Consider the following 25,133-nt stretch of genomic DNA (forward strand, 5'->3'; position numbering starts at 1 on the left):
AGGGATCAGCAGCCAAAATAAGGGATTTTCCAAGCACAGGTATGTTCAACTTCTGAGCCCCTCCAAGCCAAAGGCAGATTTTATCAGCACAAGGCTGATTTGTGGCTGATTTTATCGGCACAAGGCATGCAAGCTCCACCCCCCCCCAGTCATTCTTAGACTCCTTATTGGGTGAGCAACACAGCCAAGCAACACAGGAGCTGCTTCTTTTGAAACCTGGGAAATTTAAGGGACATCATCAATAAGGGACAGCAGCGGGATACGGCGCTGGGATAAGGGAGTTTCCCACCAAATAAGGGACGGTTGACAGCTATGATGCTCTGCCTCCACAGTAATGCTCCCAAATGCACCTTTCTGGAAACCACGCGAGGTGAGAGGGCTGTTGTGCTCAGATCCTGTTTGAAGGTTTCCCATAGACACCTGGCTAGCCACCATGAGAACAGGGTAGTGGACTTGATGGACCATTGGCCTGTTACTGCTAGTATGTGCCTGTGTTACAATGTCTGTGTTACAATGAGGTCCCTGGCTTCACCCTTGGTGGGTTCTCCCAAGCTGCATCCTTTTCTGTTAAAGCACCAACCAAGCGAATTGCGTCTGGGCAGCAACTTTTCCTGGAAGGTAAGATCGTAGCAAAACAAAGAAGAGAGAAGCGCTAGAGCAATGGGATGTGGAGAGGGTGTGTGGCTGCCGCTTGACAATTGCTAGCTTTCCCCCACTACAAACTTGGTTGCCATAGAGGAATGTCAGGGGTTGCCTAGCAACCACCACACTCATCCCCTCCTTCCAAATAGGCTTCCATTTGAAATAAGGAGAGCATCATACAAAGAGGTGTGTGTGTGTGTGTGTGTGTGTGTGTGTGTGTGTGTCTGTTTTTAAGCATGTTTTTAAGCAAGGTAAACACCCTGGGAAAGGAAGAAACTAGAAGCACACTCCAGAAGTTACACTTGGCAAACCCCACCAGTCTACTACCCTTAGTATCGCTAGATAGTCATGAGAGTGCTTGGACTAAAATGGTCAACCGAAGGCTTTCTTTTTCTGGTTCATCACCACAACAGTTATTAACACTGGGCTTTGGTAAAGCAAATAATTTAATTAGACAGTGCCTATATATTGATATCGAGCGGCAGAATAATTTGGCCACGATAAGGAAATTTTGTCCACGGTATGATTATTTCCCACCTAGTCATTTTGACACGTTGGCACCCCAGTTGCAAAATTTAACAATTCCAAAATACAGACGTGCTTTCACTTATGCAAGATTGAATATACTGCCTTCGGCTGTACAGGGTCGATTTCAAAAAATTCCGCTTGAAAAACACTTACGTCCATGTGGAGATGGCAGTACAGTATTGAGTCAGTAGCTCACGCGCTTCTAGCTTGAACTCTTTATAAAGATTTGAGGGGTGAGGTTATTACCCCTCTACTACTATCTAGACCAGGTCGATCGACCATTGCTACTGTGTCCTTCTAGCAGATTAAGATAACCAGGTGACAGCAAAAACTGCAAAAAAAATTTAGCCGGGGCAATTAGAGTAAGCTCTATTATTTGACATCTTGATGTAAACCTTCAGAATGTATTTTGTATAGTTAAGTTTTTACCTCTATCTTCAGTACATTTTATTTTACTTTATTGCTATGGCTAGCGGCTGATGCAAATAAAGATTCTTCTGGTTCTGATTACTCTTTGCAAACTGCACAGATAAACTTAACTTGCCTTCTTTTCCCATGATCTGGAGACAATGTGACAGAAGGGAGATCAGTTGTAGCCAGTGAGGACCTGTAAGCCTGGAATACGCTGGTGATGATATGGAGTTGAGAACATCAAAAGCATCTCTACTGGGGTCTGGCCAAAGGCCTGCTTGGTCCAGCATTGTGTTCGGTCCAGCATCCTGTTCCTGCAGTGGTCAAACATTTTCCCCATGCGTTGCCCAACAACTGGTATTTAACAGCATAACCCCCCTGATACCAGCGGTAATCTATAGACATCATGACTGATACCCTTATTCTCCATAAATCTTCTTTCAAAGCCAGCCAGCTTGGTGACCATCTTGAGATAGCAAAGTCCTTAGCTTAACTATGAGCTGCCACTGTGTAAAGTAGTAGTTTATTGTCACAAAATTCAGGTGGCACCCCCTCTCTATGCCGGGCAGTGGCAAGAGCCCATGGGGTTCCAGGTACTCGCCCAGGGGCTGTGTTCCTTTATACTCGCAGCAGTTCTCAACCTGTGGGTCCCCAGATGTTGTTGGACTACAACTCCCATCATTCCTGAGCTCTGGCCTTGCTAGCTAGGGGTGATGGGAGTTGTAGTTCAACAACATCTGGGGACCCACCTGTTGAGAAAGGCAGCTTTATAGCATTGAGACATGGCGAAGACTGTTGTAGCTTTAAGAAATAGGGTTTATTCACCTGTTTACACCTTCAGTCTGCAAGGAGGGAGTCCAGATCTTACGACGTGGCTGTTTGAAGAGGTGCTTGTCCCCCACAGCCCTGGAGCAGCGCATCCCTGGAGTCCAAGGCACCTTCCCCAGTCAGCTCTGCAGCCAGCCTGCTCAAAGATGGATCCCATCCCTTTCTTTCTTCCTCCTTCTCCTTCCCAGAACCCCTTGCTCCTTTTTCCTGTCACCTCAAACACCCTTTGTAGTGAAGTTATAATAGTTAGAAAAATCATTCCTTGGTCAAGTAAAAGAATGTGGCCTTGTGGGTACTTTGTCAGCCGCAAGGACCCTGGGAAAGGGAGCTGTGTATCTTTAACCCCAGACTTTTTGGCTCCTTGCCATGAGAGGTTTATAGGAGGAAAGGGGTCCTTGATTAATGAAAGGTTTGACACCTGGGCTGGTGGTGTGAATCTCTTCCTCCTTCCCGGAGGTTGTTTGTTTTCAAATTGCTGAGAATTGGGGATCTGGTTAATTTCCACAGGTGGGAGGAAGATTCTTTGATTAAGGGTTCAAACCTAAAACTGACCCAGCTGCAAAAGAGTGAGCTGATCAAATTAAGCTTCTTGATTGGCTAAAAGTTACGACGCCAAGTCAGAATTGTAAATAAAAGGATCAAGGAATTGTTTGTGAATTGCTCTCTGCCATTGCTCTGCAACTTGCAAAGATGCCCAGCTGTAACTTCCACCGATAGCCGTTGTTACGTCCTTTTGAAATGGAAATCCTCAAACAGCTCCATTACGCAACAGCTTGAAAGGACTCTCACTACTTTATCTGTGTTCCTTTGTGAGTATGTAACAGCTAGTTATAGTGTACAACGTTGTTATTTTTATGTTTGTAAGACTTCTAAGAGGTGCCTGTTGGTTTTCAACATGTTTTCAGTTATTCTTTTAAAATAAACTTTTATATTAGAGCCTGTTGGTATTTGTGCCTTTTCCGAGGGAATAGCTAAATCCAAGCCTTCCGCTTAGTTACGCTCTACCGTAAGAATTTCTGTCTGCAAGTCTGTGGATTCAGCTTGTAGAGGGGGGGAATTGCCAGGTTAAATTGGACACTCTCTTCTCCCTGGATTGTGCCTTTGGGTTCCCCTGAACTAAAGGGAGTGGTGGCAGCCCTACCGGTGTGATTTCGGCCTGTGTTTTTGAAAAGTAACTCCCTCGCTAACCTACTCAAGAAACCTGGACTGGCCGGAGAGCAGAGTCGGGTGATGGAAGGGTAGCGTGGGCGAGGGGTACCGTTACTACACCCTTCCAAACCCCGTCTCTCTTCACACCTCTGGCAGATGGGGAAGGACAGTTCTCTTGCATTGCCAATGGCCCTCAGTGGTCCTGTATTGTTGCTTAATGGCCCTTGCTTGGCCAGGTCTTTTTCTTTCTTGCTTTTGCATAGGCCAGCCCAGGAATTCATCTGCAGCTTGTATTCTCCCTTCGTATCCCAAATAATCAAAATCTTAGCATTTATCAATTTATAGGGTTTTTTGGGGGTCCTCCCCAAATCTATAACACCCTCTCCTCTCCCCGAATCTTGCAACGTTCAGCTTCCTTTCATAACCATGGGCTCTTGTGTTGTATGAGAGAAAAGCTTCCCTCCGTCCGCTTTCTGTGTGCCATGCATCATTTTATACAAAGCTGTCATGCTTTTAACTTGGCTTTTTCCAGTCTCGAAAGCCAGAAATGTTTTAACCTTTCCTCATAGGGGAATTGATTGCTTTGGTTGCACTTTTCAGGTTTCTATCTCTAACCTTCAATCACAAGCCTCAGCCTCAAGGAACCATGTTGTGTGTCTTCACCAATTGAGTTATACAAGCAGGGGTGAGGGGAATAACACGAAAGGAAGCATGCGATAGAGAGCAGTGGCCCCCAACCCTTTTGGGTTCTGGGGTACACTTTGAAAACTAAGGAAACTGGCTTGAGTGGCACAAAATACCAGATTCAGAACTGGAAAACAGACGGTGCTCAGAGCCCTTCCCAACACGGGCAAAATATGGGTAGAGCTTTGCAAAACAAATAAAAACAAACACCTGCCCCACAACAGCAAGCAAAAAAATAATTCCCTCTAATAAAAACGTCAAAATATAAAGAATGGAAGCGGTAGGGTTACTTGCTGGGCACCCAAGGCAGTGTCTGGTATTGTTGGAGACTCCAGGGATAGAGATAAACAAAACCCATGCCTTACCCAGCTCTGATACTACCCAGAAATGAGCTGGGCTGGAGAAATATGAGAAGAGCGTGGAGCACCTGGTGAGGTTTCACTCTCCTCCAACATGTGTAAAGGTAAAGGTACCCCTGCCCGTACGGGCCAGTCTTGCCAGACTCTAGGGTTGTGCGCTCATCTCACTCTAGAGGCCGGGAGCCAGCGCTGTCCGCAGACACTTCCGGGTCACGTGGCCAGCGTGACAAGCTGCATCTGGCGAGCCAGCGCAGCACACGGAACGCCGTTTACCTTCCCGCTGGTAAGCGGTCCCTATTTATCTACTTGCACCCGGAGGTGCTTTCGAACTGCTAGGTTGGCAGGCGCTGGGACCGAACAACGGGAGCGCACCCCGCAGAGGGGATTCGAACCACCGACCATGCGATCGGCAAGTCCTAGACGCTGAGGTTTTACCCACAGCGCCACCCGCGTCCCCCAACATGTGTACCATCTGGTATTAAGAGGTAGACCGTACCCCAGTCCCCACTTCATAGCCAAATAGTCAAGAACATATTTAATAAGATGTGTACATCTGGTCTGACTCCAAGCTAGAGAGGTTCCTTGATGTAGAATCATAGAAGATTTGGAAGGGACTTCAGGGGTCATCCAACCCCCTGCAATTCAGGAATCCTGCCCACAGCCATTCCTAGGTAAAGGTAAAGTGACCCCTGAACGTTAGGTCCAGTCGCAGACTACACTGGGGTTGCGGTGCTCATTTCGCTTTATTGGCTGAGGGAGCCAGCATACAGCTTGTGGCCAGCATGACTAAGCCGCTTCTGGCGAACCAGAGCAGCACACGGAAACGCCATTTACCTTCCCGCCGGAGTGGTACCTATTTATCTACTTGCACTGTGTGCTTTCGAACTGCTAGGTTGGCAGGAGCTGGGACCGAGCAATGGGAACTCTCCTCGTCGCGGGGATTCGAACCGCTGACCTTCTGATCAGCAAACCCTAGGCTCTGTGGTTTAACTCACAGTGCCACCCACGTCCTAGGTGGGCTCAAACCACCAACCTGAGCATGGTTGATCAATACATATGGCCTCAGCCAACATGTTTAGGACTGAGGTGTAGGTAACTGAAAAATCTAAACTTACAGGATGTAGTTCTATAGGAACTTTGACAAATAATGTTTGGTTAGTAGTTGAGTGTTGTTGTTTTTTAATGGAACAATAAAATAGGTTACAAACTACAAAATCCACTAAACCTCCAATTATGACAACTTTTTTATTAACGTATGAAAGGTGTAAAATATAAAGACATTTGAGCATCTAATACAAACAGTTGTAAGGTGTGCATTCAAAAGAAAATGGAAATGATTCAATCTATTACTTAGGAATGACAAAAAATACTTGCATATTTACAGATTTTTACAAGGAAAATAGACACTGAAGATTTATTTAGGTTTTACTTTTCAAATGATGGGTAGGGAGAAGTCCAAAATGCAAATCCTCAATACTACATGAGCTAAAAGGCATTTTAGCTTGCCACATCAAATAACATTTCAACTTAAATACATTTGCCAAATAAATCAAAGCTAAACAAAGTAGTTTAAATACCCATAAAAAATAAATCAGTACACATCCAAGGTGCTTTTAAATACCAAACTTGAACCCTGAAAGCAATGCCTGGCTTGTTTTGTACCATGCACATCAAATAAACATTTTGAAACAGGTTTAAAAGTCCAGAAATAATAGTATTTCAAAACTAAGGCTAGGCACTGAAAACTGCCTCTAAGGATTACAGCAAGCCTTTACACTGAGAAGTTTTCAAGCTTTACAATTTTAATGGTAGCAAGTTTTATAAAAACTGAACTTATTACAGTAATATACTGGCTCTTCAAAAATGATTAACAAATGTTCGGATAGAATTATCACCAAAAAAGGTATTCCGGCAGTGAATGGAGTATTTTTCTGCAATCCAACATTACTTCTAAAGAACGCAAAGTTACGCCACCTTCCTTCCTCTCATTTCAGGGTATCTTCAAAGGTTGCCATAACGTCACTCTGAAAATTCATATCAATGGTGCCCACCATCTATTTAAAAACAAAAAGCAATTAAATGGGGGTGGGGCGGATTATTTATGTTGCACTGGTGTAGGTACTTAACCAGGCGTAAGGTAAAGGTAAAGGGACCCCTGACCATTAAGTCCAGTCGGGAACAACTCTGAGGTTGCGCGCTCACCTCACTCTATAGGCCTAGGGAGCCGACGTTTGTCCGCAGACAGCTTCTGGGTCATGTGGCCAACATGACTAAGCTGCTTCTGGCGAACCAGAGCAGTGCACAGAAATGCCGTTTACCTTCCCGCCAGAGCGGTCCCTGTTTATCTCCTTGCACTTGACGTGCTTTCAAACTGCTAGGTTGGCTGGAGCTGGGACCAAGCAATGGGAGCTCACCCTGTCGTGGGGATTCAAACCACTGACCTTCTGATCGGCAAGCCCCAGGCTCAGTGGTTTAGACCACAGCGCCACCTGCGTCCCAACCAGGAGTAAGGCACACATAATTCAGCATAATTTAATTTTGAGTAAACGTGCACAGAGATAATGTATGCACTTTTCTGGATTCAACTTTCAACAGGTAGCAACTCCTGGCAATCTTTAATGTGCCATGTAGTCAAAGCAGTCAGTGATACCCAACCTCTATTGCTAAGCTGGCTCTTCAGATGGGTCTAAGCCAATAAAGTCCCATTGATTTAGTTAGGAATAAGCTATTAGAGCAGATCCTTAGCTGTTGCAGTTTGTTATGTGACCGACACTGTTAAAGCTGATTTATGCACCAATTACTTACCGCTTCTCTCCACCTACGCTCTTGTTCCATTTTTCTTGCCAAGTTACGGTCTACAAGAAGACTTTGTGTCAAGCATAGCTGCTCTTTTGGGGACGCTGCTTTTGAAGGGGAACAGCTCGCGTTTGCTGCAGTAGGTTTCAGATCTGTTTTCCCATTGTTTCTATATAGGAAAAAACAAACCCATTGCTTATGGATTCAAAGATGCAGACCTCCCATTTGAAGGAATAAACGTAACCAACAATCTGCAAGGATTTTGCATGTCAATTCCTAAACAGTGTACTCAGGGGTGGAGGACGGATCCACCCCGGGTGTCACCAGTGAAGGGGGTGACAAAATGCCGGGCGGCACTCACCGTGGGGCCTGCAGTGCGCCCGAGCCACGCATCTCTCCTGGGAGTGATGCGGTGGCTTGGGTGCCTGCAGGCTCCGTGCTGCCCCAAACGGTCTGCCCTCTGCCTCCCCTTCAGCTGTGGGGGGATGAGTGGGAGGAGGCAGGTAGACTCCTTGGAGGCCCCGCGGAGTGTCCTGCCCTGGCTCGCCCCACCCTGTGGGCAGCTGACCCTGCCCCTGGATGCAGGGCACGCAAGCCACCTCAGGCACCCATTCAGCTTGCTCCGCCACTGAGTGTACTGCAAGAAGGGATGAAGTATACTGCAAAAAAGCCACCATATTAGATGTATCCCACCACTCTGCTGATGGAAGCAGAGAGGTGCCATGCAGCACTGAGTCCCCACCCCCGCTATCCAGCACCTGCAAAAATATAGGCAGTGGCATCCCAAGGGATGGATTAATAATGATGCACTGGGATTCCCCAACTGACAACAATGCAAAAATAAAAATAATTTTTAAAAATCTCAGAACTGCTGCCCTTGTCCAAAAAAGCCCCTCTGTTACATCTCTGATCACACACCAACTTTGTTGGGCAAAGTGAAAACAATGAGCTTGTTTGTGCTGGCCAAGAAAACGCACAAGCGTGACTTAAGATGTGCACTTAATTTTAAACCAGAAAAAGTCAGTACCAAAAGTTTGGGCGACATTGATCTTGTAGTTAGTTTTCCCAGTTATGTCTCCAAATGGATATACCCGTGGACACTTTGGAAAAGTCGTAATTTTAAATTTTACTTTATTCTTGCTAGCAAAGAGGCAGCTACAGAGTTACTAACAAGCTCAAATCCTCGTCTCTGCCAACAGTTCACATCGATGAAGTATAAACATGGGCATATGCAAACATCAGAGTAACCTTGAAAATAATACCCAATAGACCGTGCTGCTATTTTACCAACATGGTGACTAGCTATCGCCTTTAATTATTTCCCCTCAAATAGGAATCAGTTCCACATTGCCACAAAACAACCCAGTTGGAAACCACTCAGTATGAGCGTAGTTAAATGGACATGTGAAATACAGCCTTTCAATTTAATTATATAGAATTACAAACCTCTCTTTTTCCTGAGGGAGGCTTCTCAGTTTCCTCTCAGCTTGCTCCAATTGCCTTTTGCGGTCCTTTGCCCACTCACTTTCTTCTTTTTCTAGCGCTGCTTTTTGGAACTGCCTGAAGCTTTCATTGGAGGATTTGATTGGGGCCGGCGCAGGGATCATTTTACCTAAACTTGTCCAGGAATCCGCATGCTTGACTTTGATGTCCTGAAATTAAACAGAAGAGCATTTCTCAGCTCCAAACACAAGCAAGTTCAGAGTTTTCCACCTCGCGCAGGACCGCAAAAGCAAAATAGCAGGCAGAGAGGATTTTGTGGTGGTGGTGGTTGCAATCATGATACCTTAAGAAACTCATCAGCACTTGGTTTAGGACTGAACTGTAGCCCCATTCAGGTGTTATAACCTTCTGGGCAATTAAAAACACACGTGAGAGAGAGCAGGAACCGACATGCTAACTTGTCACTTGGAGACAAACTTATATAGTGGGAAACCTGCTGGACTCGTGCAAGCTCTCTGAACAATTTAGGCCCCTACAACAAGGCTGGGGAACATGAGGCCATGCAGATGTTTCTGGACTGCAACTCCTACCAGCCCCAGACAACATGCTGAATGGACAGAGCAGATAGGAAAATCTGGAGGCCCACACGTTCCCCAGTCCTACTCCGGATGATCAAGATTGTGAACTGCATGCGGAGCCTAAACAAGCAGGAAAAAAACAACTGACTGCAGAAATTATCACTCAAATTCACAGAGGCCAAATGGGGAATGGTGTACTAGAATGACAAATGGAGCTAACTCACTGGTCACCATTCTCCCCCATGAGCAAAAATTAACAAAGTGGGGATTCATCCCTTATGGAATATTGAATGGGAAGCAATTAGATGCCTATATTGCTATTATTACAGGAAGCTTCTAATTACAGTTGCAGGGGACCTTTGATGAATGGGATTTGCTTCTAAGCAAAGGAGTTTGATAGTACTGGATAATGGGACTATATGAAATGTCACTTAGAACCACTGTTTTAATTCCGTTCCGTTCCCAGCCGATTGTGTCAAAGCAACATTTCAGTAGGGTCAAAATCCCTAGTGTCAAAGCAACCTTCGACTCATGCAAAAGCTGTTTTTGACGGGGGAGGTGAGAATTCTCTGCAGATCACATGAAAATTATGTAACGCTTTGGACAAGATATATTTTGACAGCTGTCCAATGAATGGTGGCTGTGGAATCCACTAATCGCAGGATCCCTTTGCCATGTCCTGCTGATCAGCTAAATGCCTTCTCGGGTTGAATATTTAGTCAGTGGGGTTTCTTTTTCGGGGAGGGAGGGGAAATTGCTAATACAAATCCGTTCTAAGGGACGTGTTTATTAGATGTCCTCTTGGACATATCAAAAAGCAGATCAAATTGCTCTGTCAACTATGAGCATGAGGCACTGTGTGGTGTGACTGGGTCAGCCACGCACTCAAGATTGCTGGCATGCGCACTGGCTATCTCCCTTTGGGGTAGGCGCTTTTATGGGATAGTCACTAGAAGCCCATTCAAAGCATGATGACAAAGGTGCTGTTCTCACCCCCAGCTATCTACATAGGCCGACTTTCGTTGGCGACACAAATCGGCCTCTGCTTTTCGCTATTATCTTACAAGGCAGCAAATTATTACCTTTGCCAGAGGAATCTGAGGTTTAGCATCTCTCCTTTTTTTGCCCTCGCTGTTATCGGAGCAGCTGGCTGCAACAGCGGCATGTGCAGAATCAGTCATACGTTGCCCACATGGACCATCTGGAAAACCCGTCTTCGATTCTGGAATGTAAACAGAAGCCGTGAGTGACAAGGCAGCGAGTTTCAAGGGGGCGGAGAACACCTCCGCCAAATCTCTTGCTATTAGAGGAGAAAAATAAAGCAGAGAGCTTCTAACTTAGCTTCTATCCATTTGAATCACAGGCTATGTTTCCACTCCTCAGCCTTGAAACGGTTTTATTTGTCCCTTGTTTACTTTGCACGATTTCCAAGTAAGCAGAAGGGCAAGAACTCCCCGTGCGGCTGCAGCTGTCTATTTTCGGATGCCTGCTTGAGTGTGTGTGTGTGTGTGTGTGTAGAAGATGCACATTCCCCGTTACTCGTTTCCTTCCTCCCTCCCATCCTAACAGGGACCATTCGGCCTCCCTGCGATGTGCTTTCTCAGGTTCCCCAGGGGAGAAGAGCCTGTTACTAAGTAACCTTGCATTTGGAATAAAACTCCCCAGGCAGCCGGCTTCCACTTTCTCCAAACAAATAGGTCAGCCTCAAAACCTACGGATGGCATAAAGCTCACAATTCACTTTCGACCGATTATACACACGCAAGAGTCTCTATGCTGCCAATGGAAAGTCCTCAGTAAAAGAAGCATGCACTCACATGTCACAAACATCCTCAGAAAGTTATATTCCTCCCTATTCTTCAAAGTTTTCAGAGCAACCATTTGATAAATTAAGGCAGAGGTTTTCAACCAGTGTGCCTTGGGTGCCTTGAATGATGGTCAGGGGTGCTGCAGGCAACACTGGCCTCTGTCCCTCTTTCCTTCCCTTCCTCCTCTGGTGCCCTCTCAGGTCTCTGCCTCCCAAAGGCTGTTTGTTGCAACGGCCTTAGCTACAAGCTCCGCAAGTGAATGGTGTCTCTGGCGCTGCCCGGAGGACTCCCAGTGAGAGGGGAGAGGAGAGCAACACTTCACAAGGGGTGGTGTTCAAAAAGGGGTGAGGGGCTGCCGGCTCTGCAGGCAAGGGGTGACATAACTGGGCTCCTGAGCCCCACCGGGTACCACAGAAAGAATGGAGCTGGTCAAGGGAACCATGGACTCAAAAAGGATGACAACCTCTGAATTAAGGTGTAGTTCAGGACTGGAGTTCTGAGGGCGTGGGTGGCGCTGTGGGTAAAACCTCAGCTCCTAGGACTTGCCGATCGTATGGTCGGCGGTTCGAATCCCCGCAGCGGGGTGAGCTCCCGTCGTTCGGTCCCAGCTCCTGCCCCACCTAGCAGTTCGAAAGCACTCTTAAGTGCAAGTAGATAAATAGGTACCGCTTTATAGCGGGAAGGTAAACGGCGTTTCCGTGTGCTGCGCTGGTGCTGGCTCGCCAGAGCAGCTTTGTCACGCTGGCCACGTGACCCGGAAGTGTCTCCGGACAGCGCTGGCCCCCGGCCTCTTGAGTGAGATGGGCGCCCAACCCTAGAGTCGGACACGACTGGCCCGTACGGGCAGGGGTACCTTTACCTTTACCTTCAGGACTGGAGTTACTACAGGACTGTAAGCAAAAGATTATGCGGCCCTGTTCTCTCCCCATAACCAACCACTGCAATACATGATGGTTGCTAGAACCATTTGCGCATGGTTTCCACCTGCCTCCCGGTGACCCGTTGGTGTATTGCTGTAGCCATAGGCGGGTTTCACATTGGTAGGAATCAAGAGGCATCAGGAAAATAATACTTCTCTCAACGTATGCCAAAAACTAAATTCTGTGTTATGTTGATGGATGTGAGTTACTGGCTCCCATAGGTAAAAGGGAGCTTCAAATGGCCAAGAACTGAACTGGGCGATGAGAACAAATATTGCCAGTAGTATAATTCACTAAGGGCTTATCCACACGTACATTTCCTCCAGCTTTTCCAGGCACGGTCCATACTTAAAGGGTCCATGTCTGAGCGTGTTGTTGTTGTTGTGTGTTTCTTTGCCTTGGAGCTTTTACCTCAAAAATTTGGCTCTTTATTTATTTTAAATTATGTTTTTATTAAAGATGTGTGTGTGTGTTATAAAACAAACAAACAAACAAGAAAAAGTACTGACATATTCCTGCCCCCGCCCGCAAGAGCATACAAATCAATATGGCTAATCTGACCCAACAACACCCCCCTCGTGCATACAAACAAACCACTCTGCAAACAGCCAAATTGCAGCCCGCCAAACTCTGAATCCTCCAATCTCTCGCAATGCCAATACAAATAAATAACTATATAAATAAAGGACCTCCTGACGTGACACTGACACAAAAACCTTACAAAAACCAGCTCTTTAAAGCTCAATCAAAGCCAATGACAATCAGAGGAAAACCTAATTTACATCTGCTCTGGGGCAGAAGCAACAACAACAGCGCTTGGACACAGAGTATTTAAGCGCAGGCCTGTGCGTGGAAACAGCAAGGGGAAAGGTAAATGTGGGTCAGCCCTAACAGATTCAATTCCACTTCAATTCTAGTACACTTTAACTCAATGGTGTTGGATATGTTGAAGGAATTATTATATGGAGAGCAAGAGGATTGGTAGATAGGCTTTTGAGCGCTGCTGGAAGCTTTTGTTTTAAGATTTAAAATGCGAAAAATGTTGGGGAAGAGGGGGCTCTATCAAAGGAGAGTAAGTTATTACATAAAATCCCAGAGCAGATTTAGGGAGGCGGCATTAGCTTGTTCAATGGCTTCACTGGAAACAAACCATCAAATACAGAGGGCATACATAACTTGAGAGCAAATAAAAATCTCACCATGATTAATCATTTAAAGCATTTATTTAAGACTATAAATAATTGCTATAATTTAAATTGCTATAAAACAGGGTGAGCTGAATCACATTATGTTTTCCTCAGTTCCTCTTGAGTCTCCTGCAAAATGCTTCCTGTGAGGAGGAAGCTGTGAATAAGGTACACGGCACAAAAAGATGCCCAACTTAGTCACACTTGCACCTCTCATTGTGCAAAAGTTTGCAACTTTTATGTGTCAGTGATGTCAGCTGCTGCAAATATATATCAGACTGTACTGTGATTTCACTTTTTCCAGAGAACAGCTTCCCCTAGGATACGGCACTAAACCAGGGAAGTAAAGTATCTTAAAAAAAAACACCCCACGAGCCCATACAAGATTCTGCTTTCATTGATTCTGACCTGCATTGACCGTAAGAGAGCAGATCTGGTAACTGTACTGTTATGTACTGAGTTGAATAGGATCCAAAAGGCAGCAGTCTGATTGGTCCTAGAACAATAGGATTCAGAATGCAGCAGTCTGATTGGTCCTAGAACAATAGGATTCAGAATGCAGCAGTTTGATTGGTCCATAGGAGCCACCCAATCCAGCTCCAGGTGGAAGGGAATCTGCAACCTGATTGGCCTACAGGAGAATCCCGGAATTAGCCAATCACGTGGGGCCCATTGTGTAAATAATGTATATAAGGCAGACATTCTGGAGGAACTTCCATTCCTCCTCACCACTATGAGCTGAATAAAGTGCATGAAATCCACTCTCGACTCACAGTATATTTCATGTACAAACCCCTATGTGGATTGCAAGCATCAAGCATGATGAGAGAGCATGGCCAACAGCACCCCATGATGACACAGCCCCATCATCTCTCTTGAACTGGAATGCAGCATCTAGCTTCCAAAGCAGAGGTCTTTTGGATCTAACATGGCAGGAGCAGACTATTTGAACCACCTTGAGTAAGACTATATATAAATTAATTTATTTTAAAAAAAGGAAAAAAATGTCTGGTGTAAAAATTAATTTTCCTCTATTTATTCAGCAATTGCATACAATTGCTGATTAGAGAAGAAGAAGAAGAGAAAGGGAAGGAAAGAAGGAAATGTAAACACAATCAAGCAGAAATAGTGAACATGAAACTGAAGTTCAAGTTAAAATTTACAAGATACTCGCACAGACGTAGATGTTTAATCTCATTGCCTGAAGCAAGAGCCTGAAGAGCACACTTCATTGCAGGAAACGGCTTCGGGATATAAATTTGTCAAATTTCACAAATCCATTCAAGTTAATTGGAAGTGTAAAGATTCAGCTTGCACCACTCAGAGTTTATTTGGTACTCTGGCACAACAAACCAGCTTCTCCCCCAAATAAGGGGCTTTTATGAGAAGGAAGGAAACACGGAAATGTACCGGGAAGCATGGGGTTAACAAGCGCTTGATGCAAGGGCATCTAACCTTCCCACAAACGGATCAGAATGAAAGTTTGACAAGCAAGTTGTCTGGAAATGACTCTAGATATGTGTGACCTGAGAAGAGATACCGGTACATTCTGCTCATAGGTATTCCAAAAAGCAAGTTTTCACTGTTACAACAGCCCTTTTTGAAAACTTGGAACGTTAATTGTTCTTTAATTCAAAGCATACCAGTAATCTTAAGATCATTATAGATCAAGTGGACTATATAGTCCACAAAGACTTAATGCCATAATAAGTTTGTTAGTCTTTAAGGTGCCACAAGGGACGCGGGTAGCGCTGTGGGTTAAACCACAGAGCCTAGGATTTGCCGATTAGAAGGTCGGCGGTTCGAATCCCCGCGATGGGGTGAGCTCCCATTGCTCAGTCCCTGCTCCTGCCAACCTAGCAGTTTGAAAGCACGTCAAAGTGCAAGTAGATAAATAGGTACCGCTCCGGCGGGAAGGTAAACGGTGTTTCCGTGTGCTGCTCTGGTTCGCCAGAAGCAGCTTAGTTATGCTGGCCACATGACCTGGAAGCTGTACGCCAGCTCCCTCAGCCAATAAAGCGAGATGAGCACCACAACCCCAGAGTCGGCCACGACTGGACTTAATGGTCAGGGGTCCCTTTACCTTTACCTTTAGGTGCCACAAGATGCCGCTGTTTTTGCTGCGGGAGACTAACATGGCTCTGGGAACAGTGTAGATACATGCCGTTAGTAATCTATTCAGAAAGGGAATTAAATACTTCCATTTAAATTTCAGGAGAAGTAAAGGATGATTTGATAAGGGCTAACAATATGTTGCACTTCCTTTAGGATGCCACTGAATTTTGTCTAGAGAGAAATCCCAAGACAAAAATTGGAGCTTCTTGCTAGAGTGAAATATTTGAGGAACTAAGGGCTTGTCTGAACTTCTGCTTCTCCTGTGCCTAGAAAACACAGAACAGAAAGACTTCCCACTTGTCATGTGCTTTCTAGGCACAAGATCGAGAGGTCTTCCATTTGCCCCACAGATTTCCCTGGGAAAACTCACTCTCTAGCACAGAACCAGAGCAAATGTCAATCTGCAGAAAAAAACAATTGGTGTTTGTTCCGATTCAGTGTTAAACATTGGTTCTTATTGGCGAGAAAAGCTGGTGTGGATAAGCCCTAAGGGAAGTTGTTGCTTTTGTTGTTACTTAATTCTCGTGCAATTCCTCAAGCAGAGCTTCCTGTTCTCCAAATAAGTCATTACAGAGTATTGAACAGATAGTCCTGGTTACCCATTGCATCTTTTTACACACAACCGACATGAACAACTGAGTGATAACATTACATGGCAATATGTATGGAATGCTTCAGACAACGTTAGAATGGTGTGTATATCGCGAAGCCTGAATATTTCACAATGAAATCCACAGAATTTCCCCTCCGCTGAATTTTACGTTACAGAAGTTACCCGCAACGCACTTCATTGCATTGCATCACCCAGAATTTCCTACTACTTGGGAAATTGAAATATTAGCAATCGGATTAAATAGCAATCAGATTAAATCCACACGGTGATCACTTGCTTTTAGGACATATTTTCATGCAGTTGGCCTCTTTGCACAATCCACATCTCACTGAAACAGCGGCAAAATGGTTTCAGGCAGATCTGGATGACAGCCTGTGTCGCCCTTTAAATAGTCCCCTGACATATGCGAGTCCCACAAGGCCATCTGTTTATCCAATTCCCAGTGTGGCGCAGCATTTAGATAAACCAACAAAACAGAGTACAGTGGTACCTCGGGTTAAGTACTTAATGCGTTCCGGAGGTCCGTTCTTAACCTGAAACTGTTCTTAACCTGAAGCACCACTTCAGCTAATGGGGCCTCCTGCTGCTGCCATGCCGCTGCTGCATGATTTCTGTTCTCATCCTGAAGCAAAGTTCTTAACCCGAGGTAATATTTCTGGGTTAGCGGAGTATGAAGCGCATGTAACCTGAAGTGTATGTAACCCGAGGTACCACTGTACCCCTTTGTACCACTTTATCTGCACTGGGAACCCCCCACAAACATTTATTCTGAAGTCTACATCCCAGTCATGTTTGTATTTGCTTGACCAGAATACATACTTTGTTCCTGATTAATCGGTTTCGAGCTGGCAGTTCCCAAAGAGGCTTGCGTATGGAGAGCAGATGGCTGCGCCTGATGCAGTGATGCCTTCCCGTTTTCTTTGCTACTGCCCGGCAGGCTATTCGAAGAGGAAGAACAAGATACCTGCAGGAAGATTCAAGGTATTTTAGGGAAATATTCCGTGAGAGGTGTCAGTCATCCATCTCCCTCATCCCACGGGGATTTTGTTCTCTTGGAGATGGAGGGCAGCATGCGCCATTTTGTAGTTCCCCCTGCTTCTCACACAATGTACATTTTCCCTTTAGTACTGGAGAAATAGCCACCTTTGTGGAGGAAAAAGGTCAAAAAGGCTGAAGCGGCTACAAGGCTCTCTATAAAGCTATTTCTGCAAAAACCAGGTCTTTAATTTTCAGTGGCTTCTTCACCCAAAAATCTGTTTGGGAGAGCTCATATTCTCTAAACAAAAACGAAAAACAAAACAAAAATTATCCAAATTTATTAGATCCCTTAGCTATTCCAAATTTAACAACTGTATACAGTTGAACGGAATCAGTTCTGGAAGTCTGTTTGACTTCCCAAACATTCTGAAACCAAGGCGCAGCTTCCGATTGGATGCAGGAAACAGGAAGCTTCTGCAGCCAATCGGAAGCCATGGAAGCCACATCGGATGTTCGGGTTCCAAAGAATGTTCTCAAACCGGAACACTCACTTCTGGGTTTGGGGCATTCGAGAGCCAAAATGTTCGAGTCGCAAGGCGTTTGGGATCCAAGGTACAACTGTATATTGAATACCGGGTGGAATTGGAACCCTTGGGTTGGGTCCAAAAGTCCCCTCCTCCCATCAGAAGAAGCTCCTTCCGTTGAAGGAAGGGAGCCTTCGGATCCAATATATTGCCAACTGTGTCAACAAGGGACAAAAAAATATTCTTTTTTAATAACGTTCTGTGAAGGCGAACCACCAGAAGTATCAAATTATTAGGCGTTTTTTTAAAGTTAAATGCAATTTTAAAAACGATTTTGTCAACGATATTCACCTTTGAGTGCATGTGGGGAGACTGGATAATGGATGGGTTGACTGCCATTGGCAATAAGCTACTTTGAGTGGCTTGCTGAACTGGCGTACAGTGCAGTGGAGAAACAACAGCTATTATACCTGCAAAAAGCAGAGGAGGGAAGATAAAAAGAGAAGAATACCATTGCCTCAGAGTACAGCACCCAATTAATGAAGCCATGCGCAAACAATCCAAGCTGAACAAACATGAGGGTTCAAGCAATCAGAGGAGGAAAACCACGCACACTCTTAAGTAATTTCAGTCGGGGTTCTACTGGGGATGGCTCTTTACTCTAAAAATGCACTTTGTAAGGTGATGCCCGTGGACCAGTCTACAGTTTGGCTCATGCCTTTTGTTACTGGTTAGTATTACAGGGACGCGGGTGGCAGTTTGGTCTAAACCACTGAGCCTCTTGGGCTTGCCAATCATAAGGTCAGCGGTTCAAATCCCCGCGACGGGGTGAGCTCCCGTTGTTCGGTCCTAGCTCCTGCCCACCTAGCAGTTTGAAAGCACACCAGTGCAAGTAGATAAATAGGTACCGCTGTGGCAGGAAGGTAAACGGCGTTTCAATGCGTTCTGGCACTCATCACAGTGTTCCGTTGCACCAGAAGTGGGTTTAGTCATGTTGGCCACATGACCTAGAAAGCTGTCTGTGGACAAACGCCGGCTCCCTCGGTGAGATGAAAGCGAGATGAGCGCTGCAACCCCATGGTTGCCTTTGACTGGACTTAACCGCCCAGGGGTCCTTTACCTTTACCTTAGTATTCACTTACTTAGCAAGGTATATACCACGTATTCAAAAACGTCTCTTATCAATTTATATAAGGTAGGGTTGCTTTTTGGGGGGAGTAGGGACAAAGTTGCTAAATTTCTATTGAAAGAAAGCTCAAGTTTTTGAGCTATTTTTAAAGGATATTCATCATAATCTACACTTCAGACAGGATTTCTGGATTTCCCCCAATTAACTACAGACATTTTTGCCCAGGCACTGTTTCCAATGGCCAAATCCTGGCTGTGTCTGGGAAATTCCCGAAGTATGGCAACCCTAGATAATGTAAGATATAAAAATATAGGGGGGGAGGGTAGCCATTTTAAAAGCAAATAATATATAACACCACTATATAGGAGGTAGGCTTGCCTAAACAAAACAGATTTAATAGGCAAAAAATAAAAGAAAGACAATAAAGCTAATCTTAATAGGCAGAGTTTGAGAGGTGCTAAAATACGGATGCCTTGCAAGGGCTGAACAAACATGAGGTGCCACTTGGAAAAGTACCAGTTCCACAAATTGAAATGGTCAAATGGACACATTTGGGGTAAGATGATCCTTTAAGTAAACTGGCCCCAAGCTCTTAAGAGTATTGCCGTACATAACAATAAAAGTAAAGGTAAAGGGACCCCTGACCATTAGGTCCAGTCGTGGCCGACTCTGGGGTTGCGGCGCTCATCTCGCTTTATTGGCCGAGCGAGCCGGCGTACAACTTCCGGGTCATGTGGCCAGCATGACTAAGCCACTTCTGGCGAACCAGAGCAGCACACGGAAATGCCGTTTACCTTCCCGCCAGAGCGGTACCTATCTACTTGTACTTTGATGTGCTTTTGAACTGCTAGGTTGGCAGGAGCAGGGACCAAGCAACGGGAGCTCACCCCATCGCGGGGATTCGAACCGCCGACCTTCTGATCAGCAAGTCCTAGGCTCTGTGGTTTCACAATAGGAACACCTGAAATTTAATCCCATAACAAATTGTCACCCGGCTCAGCCTCCCACCACAAATAGCATGTACACAGCCACGGGTGACAATTAAAACTGATCTCCTCTAAACTTTTAGGATAGTGTCCATGCAGCCTGGGTTGAAACTTATGGGACTGCTTGTTGGGTGACCTACAACTGAAAGGTTCTGGCCTTCTGGGAAGCACTAAATCTATGTTGCAGATTTGCCATCTGATTACTGTGAATGGACCTGTCACTCTGGCGAGTTCTAGATAGAAATTCAGGCTTTGACACAAAACAAATCTTAAGTTTTTGTAGTGGTTTGGAGTTACTCGTGCGTAAGCCGACCCCGTTTGGGTGCTTGGTTGCCTGGTTAAACCCTTCGGACTGCACAGCCCATCTCCGTGTGGCTGCCTCAGTCACTGGCAGTATCTGTCTGTGGGCGTTTCTTAAACCTCTGCCAGCATAAAAGCTGTTTGACACCTAATCGTCTCCGCCTCTCATTGCGCGGGAGTCTCCTGCGCAGGGTGGGCGTGGGTAGCGGAGTGCCTGGGCTCTCTTCACTGACTTCCAGGGAAGAATCCCAGAGCCCTTCCACCTCCTCTTCCCATTGCTCTCCTGGACTCTTGGTGTCACGCGTATTTCCTTCCCCTTCCACCAAGCTGAGTCTCCCCCTTGTGCTAGGACCTTCACCTGCAGAATCGGAGACCCTCTCCTTCTCCCGTGTCTCTGATGTCAGTTCCCTGACAGTTTTCCTTAACGGCAGCTGATGCTTCTTCTGAAGTTACATTACTGTTTAAACTTGTATTACCAGAACACACAACACATTTTTTATAAGTAGGTTCTGAGCTGGCAACTGATGCTTATACTGAAATCCATGCCTCTGCTTCTAAGCAACTTGTAGATAAAGCAAATATTATATAAAAAAAAACTTGCCATCTCTCCCACGCTCTCTCACCCAAAAGGAAACGAAACCCAGGGTACCGCTCACGGAATTCCACAAGGGAACAGGGACCACTTCAAAGCTATGTGCATATGTCAATCCTCCTCCCCGGAGTACATTTTTGTGGGGAAAGCCAAGTCACGGCCCTACAAAAGTCACCGGGGAGCATCTTTTGTGAATCGCCCCGTTTTCCGAGAAGACCTACCTGGAGGAGAGATGATGCTTTGTTCTCGTGGTTTCAGAGGGGTATGTTGCGGCATCTGGTGAGTGATCCTCGTTTCCGTGGATCTCTGAAACTGCATGCTGGTGGGCGAAGTGTTCCGTATCTGGGGGACAATAGCGCAGGACATCCTTGGATATAGCAGAGGCATCTAGGGAAGAATTCAGCAGGGCTATTTACACCAACAAAGGTCCGTATAGTTAAAGCTATGGTTTTCCCAGTAGTGATGTATGGAAGTGAGAGCTGGACCATAAAGAAGGCTGATTGCCGAAGAATTGATGCTTTTGAATTATGGTGCTGGAGGAGACTCTTGAGAGTCCCATGGACTGCAAGAAGATCAGACCTATCCATTCTGAAGGAAATCAGCCCTGAGTGCTCACTGGAAGGACAGATCCTGAAGCTGAGGCTCCAATACTTTGGCCCCCTCATGAGAAGAGAAGACTCCCTGGAAAAGACCCTGATGTTGGGAAAGATGGAGGGCACAAGGAGAAAGGGATGAGATGGTTGGACAGTGTTCTCGAAGCTACCAGCATGAGTTTGACCAAACTGTGGGAGGCAGTGGAAGACAGGAGTGCCTGGTGTGCTCTGGTCCATGGGGTCACGAAGAGTTGGACACAACTAAACGACTAAACAACAACAAAAATTTACACCAACTTACTCACTGACCGAGACCTGTACAAGCTACACCCCATTTGTACGCAATTGGCACATGCCTGCCATTTTCGGTGCCTGAAAGGGGAGGGACGGATTGGGCTGGCCCAGGTGGTGCCTTGGAACGTGGTCCCCATGTAAATGGGGAATTGCCTGCATTGCAAAATATTGCCAGCACATCACAAATGAGGTTACATCTGTAGGAAAAGTGCATAATGCATCTGTGATGGAGAGAGCCTTTCCAGGAGTGATGCCCCAGATTTGGAAAACCCTCCTGAAAGAACTAAGACAATTTTTTTTATATTTATGGTTTTAGCCCACAATTTTTTTTTATCGATTATTTCAAATTTTATTATGCCATTTTGATCTTGTCTTGTTTTAATATTATAGGCAATATGCAATTTTTATTTTTTATTTTTTACATATACTGCCCTGGAATTCCTCTTTCGTGCAAAAGCGAAGCTTAGAAAATGTCCTCATACGGTATAGTGATACCTTGGTTCTCAAACGCCTTGGTACTCAAACAACTGGGAACCCAAACACTGCAAACCCAAAAGTAAGTGTTCCGGCTTGTGAACTTATTTTGGAAGCCAAACATGCTCCGTTTTGAGTCTTACACTTCCGATTTGAGTGCCACACTTCTGTTTTGAGTGTTATGCTGAGGTCTGTCTCTTTTTGATATTTATTTTGTGTTTTTGTTTTTGCGGCTTTTTTTTTGCTTGTTTTTGTGACTGTATGGAACCCAGTTCAGCTACTGATTGATTGTGTGACTGCAGTACATTGCTTGTTGCTTTAATTTTACGGATCGATGTTCTCATTAGATAGTAAAATTCATGTTAAATTGCTGTTTTAGGGGTTTGTTTTTAAAAGTCTGGAGCGGATTAATCCATTTTGCATTACTTTCTATGGGAAAGCGCACCTTGGTTTTGGAACGGACTTCCGGAACGGATTACGTTTGAGAACCAAGGTACCACTGTACATAAAAATCTGTATTTCAGAGAAGGTACCGCTATGAAAACCAGACTCTAAGAAGGATTGGGGGGGGTCCTCAACTGTGGGAGAGGAAAAGATTCAGGCAGGATCAGACATCTCTTTAGAGGTAAACGGATGCTTAGGATGCTGCTGTATGCAATTATCACATTCAGAGGTGCTAGCATATCAGGAAGAGATGCAAAAGAACAGTCCAAGGGGAAGAAAAAGAATAAGTGAAGACTTGTGGACATTTTATAAGCACGGGGGGGGGGGGGGTTACCTTAAGCTGCTCTCTGCACAATGAATCCTTTTGCCCATTTTCATTTTGCTGCAGGCACATTTCTGTAAAAGACGTAGAAATTTAGACATTCAGGCTTTGGATACGCATGCTGGCATTAGATACATTTCACTTTTGTCACTCCGTTGATCTGTACATTTCTGAGCACAATTCAAAGTATTGGTGTTGAACTTTAAAGCCCTAAATGGCCTTGGCTCAAAATACCCGAAGGAGCGTCTCCACCCCCATCGTTCTGCCTGGATACTGAGGTCCAGCGCTGAGGGCCTTCTGGCGGTTCCCTCATTGCGAGAAGTGAGGTTACAGGGAACCAGGCAGAGGGCCTTCTCGGTAGTGGCGCCCGCCCTGTGGAACGCCCTCCCATCAGATGTCAAAGAGAAAAAACAACTACCTGACATTTAGAAGACATCTGAAGGCAGCCCTGTTCAGGGAAGTTTTTAATGTGTAACATTTTAATGTATTTTTAATCTTTGTTGGAAGCCGCCCAGAGTGGCTAGGGAAACCCAGCCAGATGGTCAGGGTACAAATAATAAATTAACAACAACAACATTCCCTCCCATTTCTATCTCAGGTCCTTCTAACCCACAAGTGCCTTAGGCACGACTCTTGCAACCTGTTCTTATTTGGACAGCAGGTGTGTGTTGTAAATAGACATGCACAATCACACAGAAAAAAAGACACTTCTCGTCCTCTCTCTTGCAGTTCTTCAAGGAGAACTTCATCACAAACTTAGCTCTCCCAGTTAACAATTTAAGAGTCTGGCGTGGAAGAAGTCCCAGGACTCAGCTATATTAAGAAAGAAACAGCGATTTAAATGCGCTATAAACATGCAACACCAGATGGCGCCAGATAGCAGGAAATTTTAAAACGCAGTTATCCATAGAAATTTTTTCCTGATCTAATTTCTGACTACTTATAGCGTTTCTCCCCTTCCTGTGTTTAGACCCACCCCCAGTTTAAGTAGCAGAGCAAGATTCACTGGACACATTGTTTCAAGAAGCTTATTCATAAAAAAGAGGAGAAAAAAAGAAAATGAGTGCACCTGATTCAGAATCACTTCCGTTGGAGGAGCTGGAATCATTGCTGGTGCTATCCGAGTCAGAAGAGGTGCTGCTGCTGCTGCTGCTTTCACTTAGCCGGCTTGGCCCTCCAATGGTCTTTGATACAGCGTTATTTTCTGCTGTAACACAGGGAGAAGAGCTGAACAAAACATGGGACTTGGGGAAGTACGTGTGTGTGTGTGTGTGTGTGTGTGTGTGTGTGTGTGAAAGCAGCAACGTTCAAGGCACTAATAAGAGATTTAGGCTTAATTGACGCTCCTATGCCTGTAATTCAAAAGTATCAATTCTTCGGCGAGAATTGATGCCTTTGAATTATGGTGCTGGAGGAGACTCTTGAGAGTCCCATGGACTGCAAGAAGATCAAACCTATCCATTCTTAAGGAAATCAGCCCTGAGTGCTCACTGGAAGGACAGATCCTGAAGCTGAGGCTCCAATACTTTGGCCACCTCATGAGAAGAGAAGACTCCCTGGAAAAGACCCTGATGTTGGGAAAGATGGAGGGCGCAAGGAGAAGGGGATGACAGAGGATGAGATGGTTGGACAGTGTTCTCGAAACTACAAGCATGAGTTTGACCAAACTGCGGGAGGCAGTGGAAGGCAAGAGTGCCTGGCGTGCTCTGGTCAATGGGGTCATGAAGAGTTGGACATGACTAAACAACAACAACAACAACAAATGCCTGTAAGGCTTGCCGGACAGGACAGTGCAATAGTTTATCTCGCTGCTATGGCCTTTCCCAGTTCCGACAACTGTGCGATTGGGCTACAGAATCTCCACCCTTTTGAGAATTCCACGCAATTATTTCTAAACTGCCTCCTCCATGCTTCAACCTACGTTTTGTGTTTTGCTTCGTGGAGTTGAGCTGCCCATTGACATCCAGCAACCTCCTTTCCAATTCTTGCTTCTTCTCAAAGTCAGACTCTTCCTTTGATTTTTTTGCTGCATGAAATAAACGGGGCGGGGTGCAAATAAATATCAGGAACAAGAATGCAAGCAATTCTCTAGGAAAACCCCCGCAAGTTTCTCCTCACGTTTTCGTGCACATTACACGACGCACCGTAATGTTTCTTGGGTCTTTTTCTCAAACAAGCCATAACGTATTTCTCTAGTTCCCTTAAAGTTGATGTTTTTAGAGTTTCGAAGTCTATTTCCATTTCATCGGGATTTGAGTGTCTCAGTGAAGGTTCTCTCGACTGAATAATATAAACCACTCTGCCAAGCTTCTCTCCTGGGAGTTTATTTATGTCCAAACTTAACTGCCTTTTTTCATCATAACTCATAGGCTTGGCATTATCCTCGTTCTCAGACTTGTGTTCTGGCTCATCTTGCTGCTTGATTTTCTTTGAACGA

At 45.3% G+C, this 25,133-nt stretch overlaps 1 protein-coding gene across 4 annotated transcripts in view; it reads right to left on the minus strand.

Moving 5' to 3' along the window:
• Positions 1-5,827: 5,827 nt before the first annotated feature.
• BRDT (bromodomain testis associated) overlaps positions 5,828-25,133 on the minus strand; it is a 37,680-nt gene continuing 18,374 nt past the window's right edge. For 2 of the 4 annotated variants that reach the window (XM_028732804.2, XM_028732801.2), the window contains 11 exons: positions 24,841-25,133; positions 24,618-24,722; positions 23,766-23,903; positions 22,709-22,770; positions 20,791-20,956; positions 17,914-18,032; positions 16,880-17,024; positions 10,501-10,640; positions 8,844-9,049; positions 7,407-7,566; positions 5,828-6,655 (listed from right to left, as the gene is read on the minus strand). In XM_028732804.2, the coding sequence (XP_028588637.2) occupies positions 6,587-6,655; positions 7,407-7,566; positions 8,844-9,049; positions 10,501-10,640; positions 16,880-17,024; positions 17,914-18,032; positions 20,791-20,956; positions 22,709-22,770; positions 23,766-23,903; positions 24,618-24,722; positions 24,841-25,133 (1,603 nt within the window). In that variant the 3' untranslated portion in view covers positions 5,828-6,586. The remainder of the gene's footprint in view (positions 6,656-7,406; positions 7,567-8,843; positions 9,050-10,500; positions 10,641-16,879; positions 17,025-17,913; positions 18,033-20,790; positions 20,957-22,708; positions 22,771-23,765; positions 23,904-24,617; positions 24,723-24,840) is intronic. The other 2 variants (XM_028732802.2, XM_028732803.2) reach the window with 2 other exon arrangements.

Source organism: Podarcis muralis, chromosome 5 (assembly GCF_964188315.1).
Source record: "Podarcis muralis chromosome 5, rPodMur119.hap1.1, whole genome shotgun sequence".
NCBI classification, from domain to species: Eukaryota; Metazoa; Chordata; class Lepidosauria; order Squamata; family Lacertidae; genus Podarcis; species Podarcis muralis.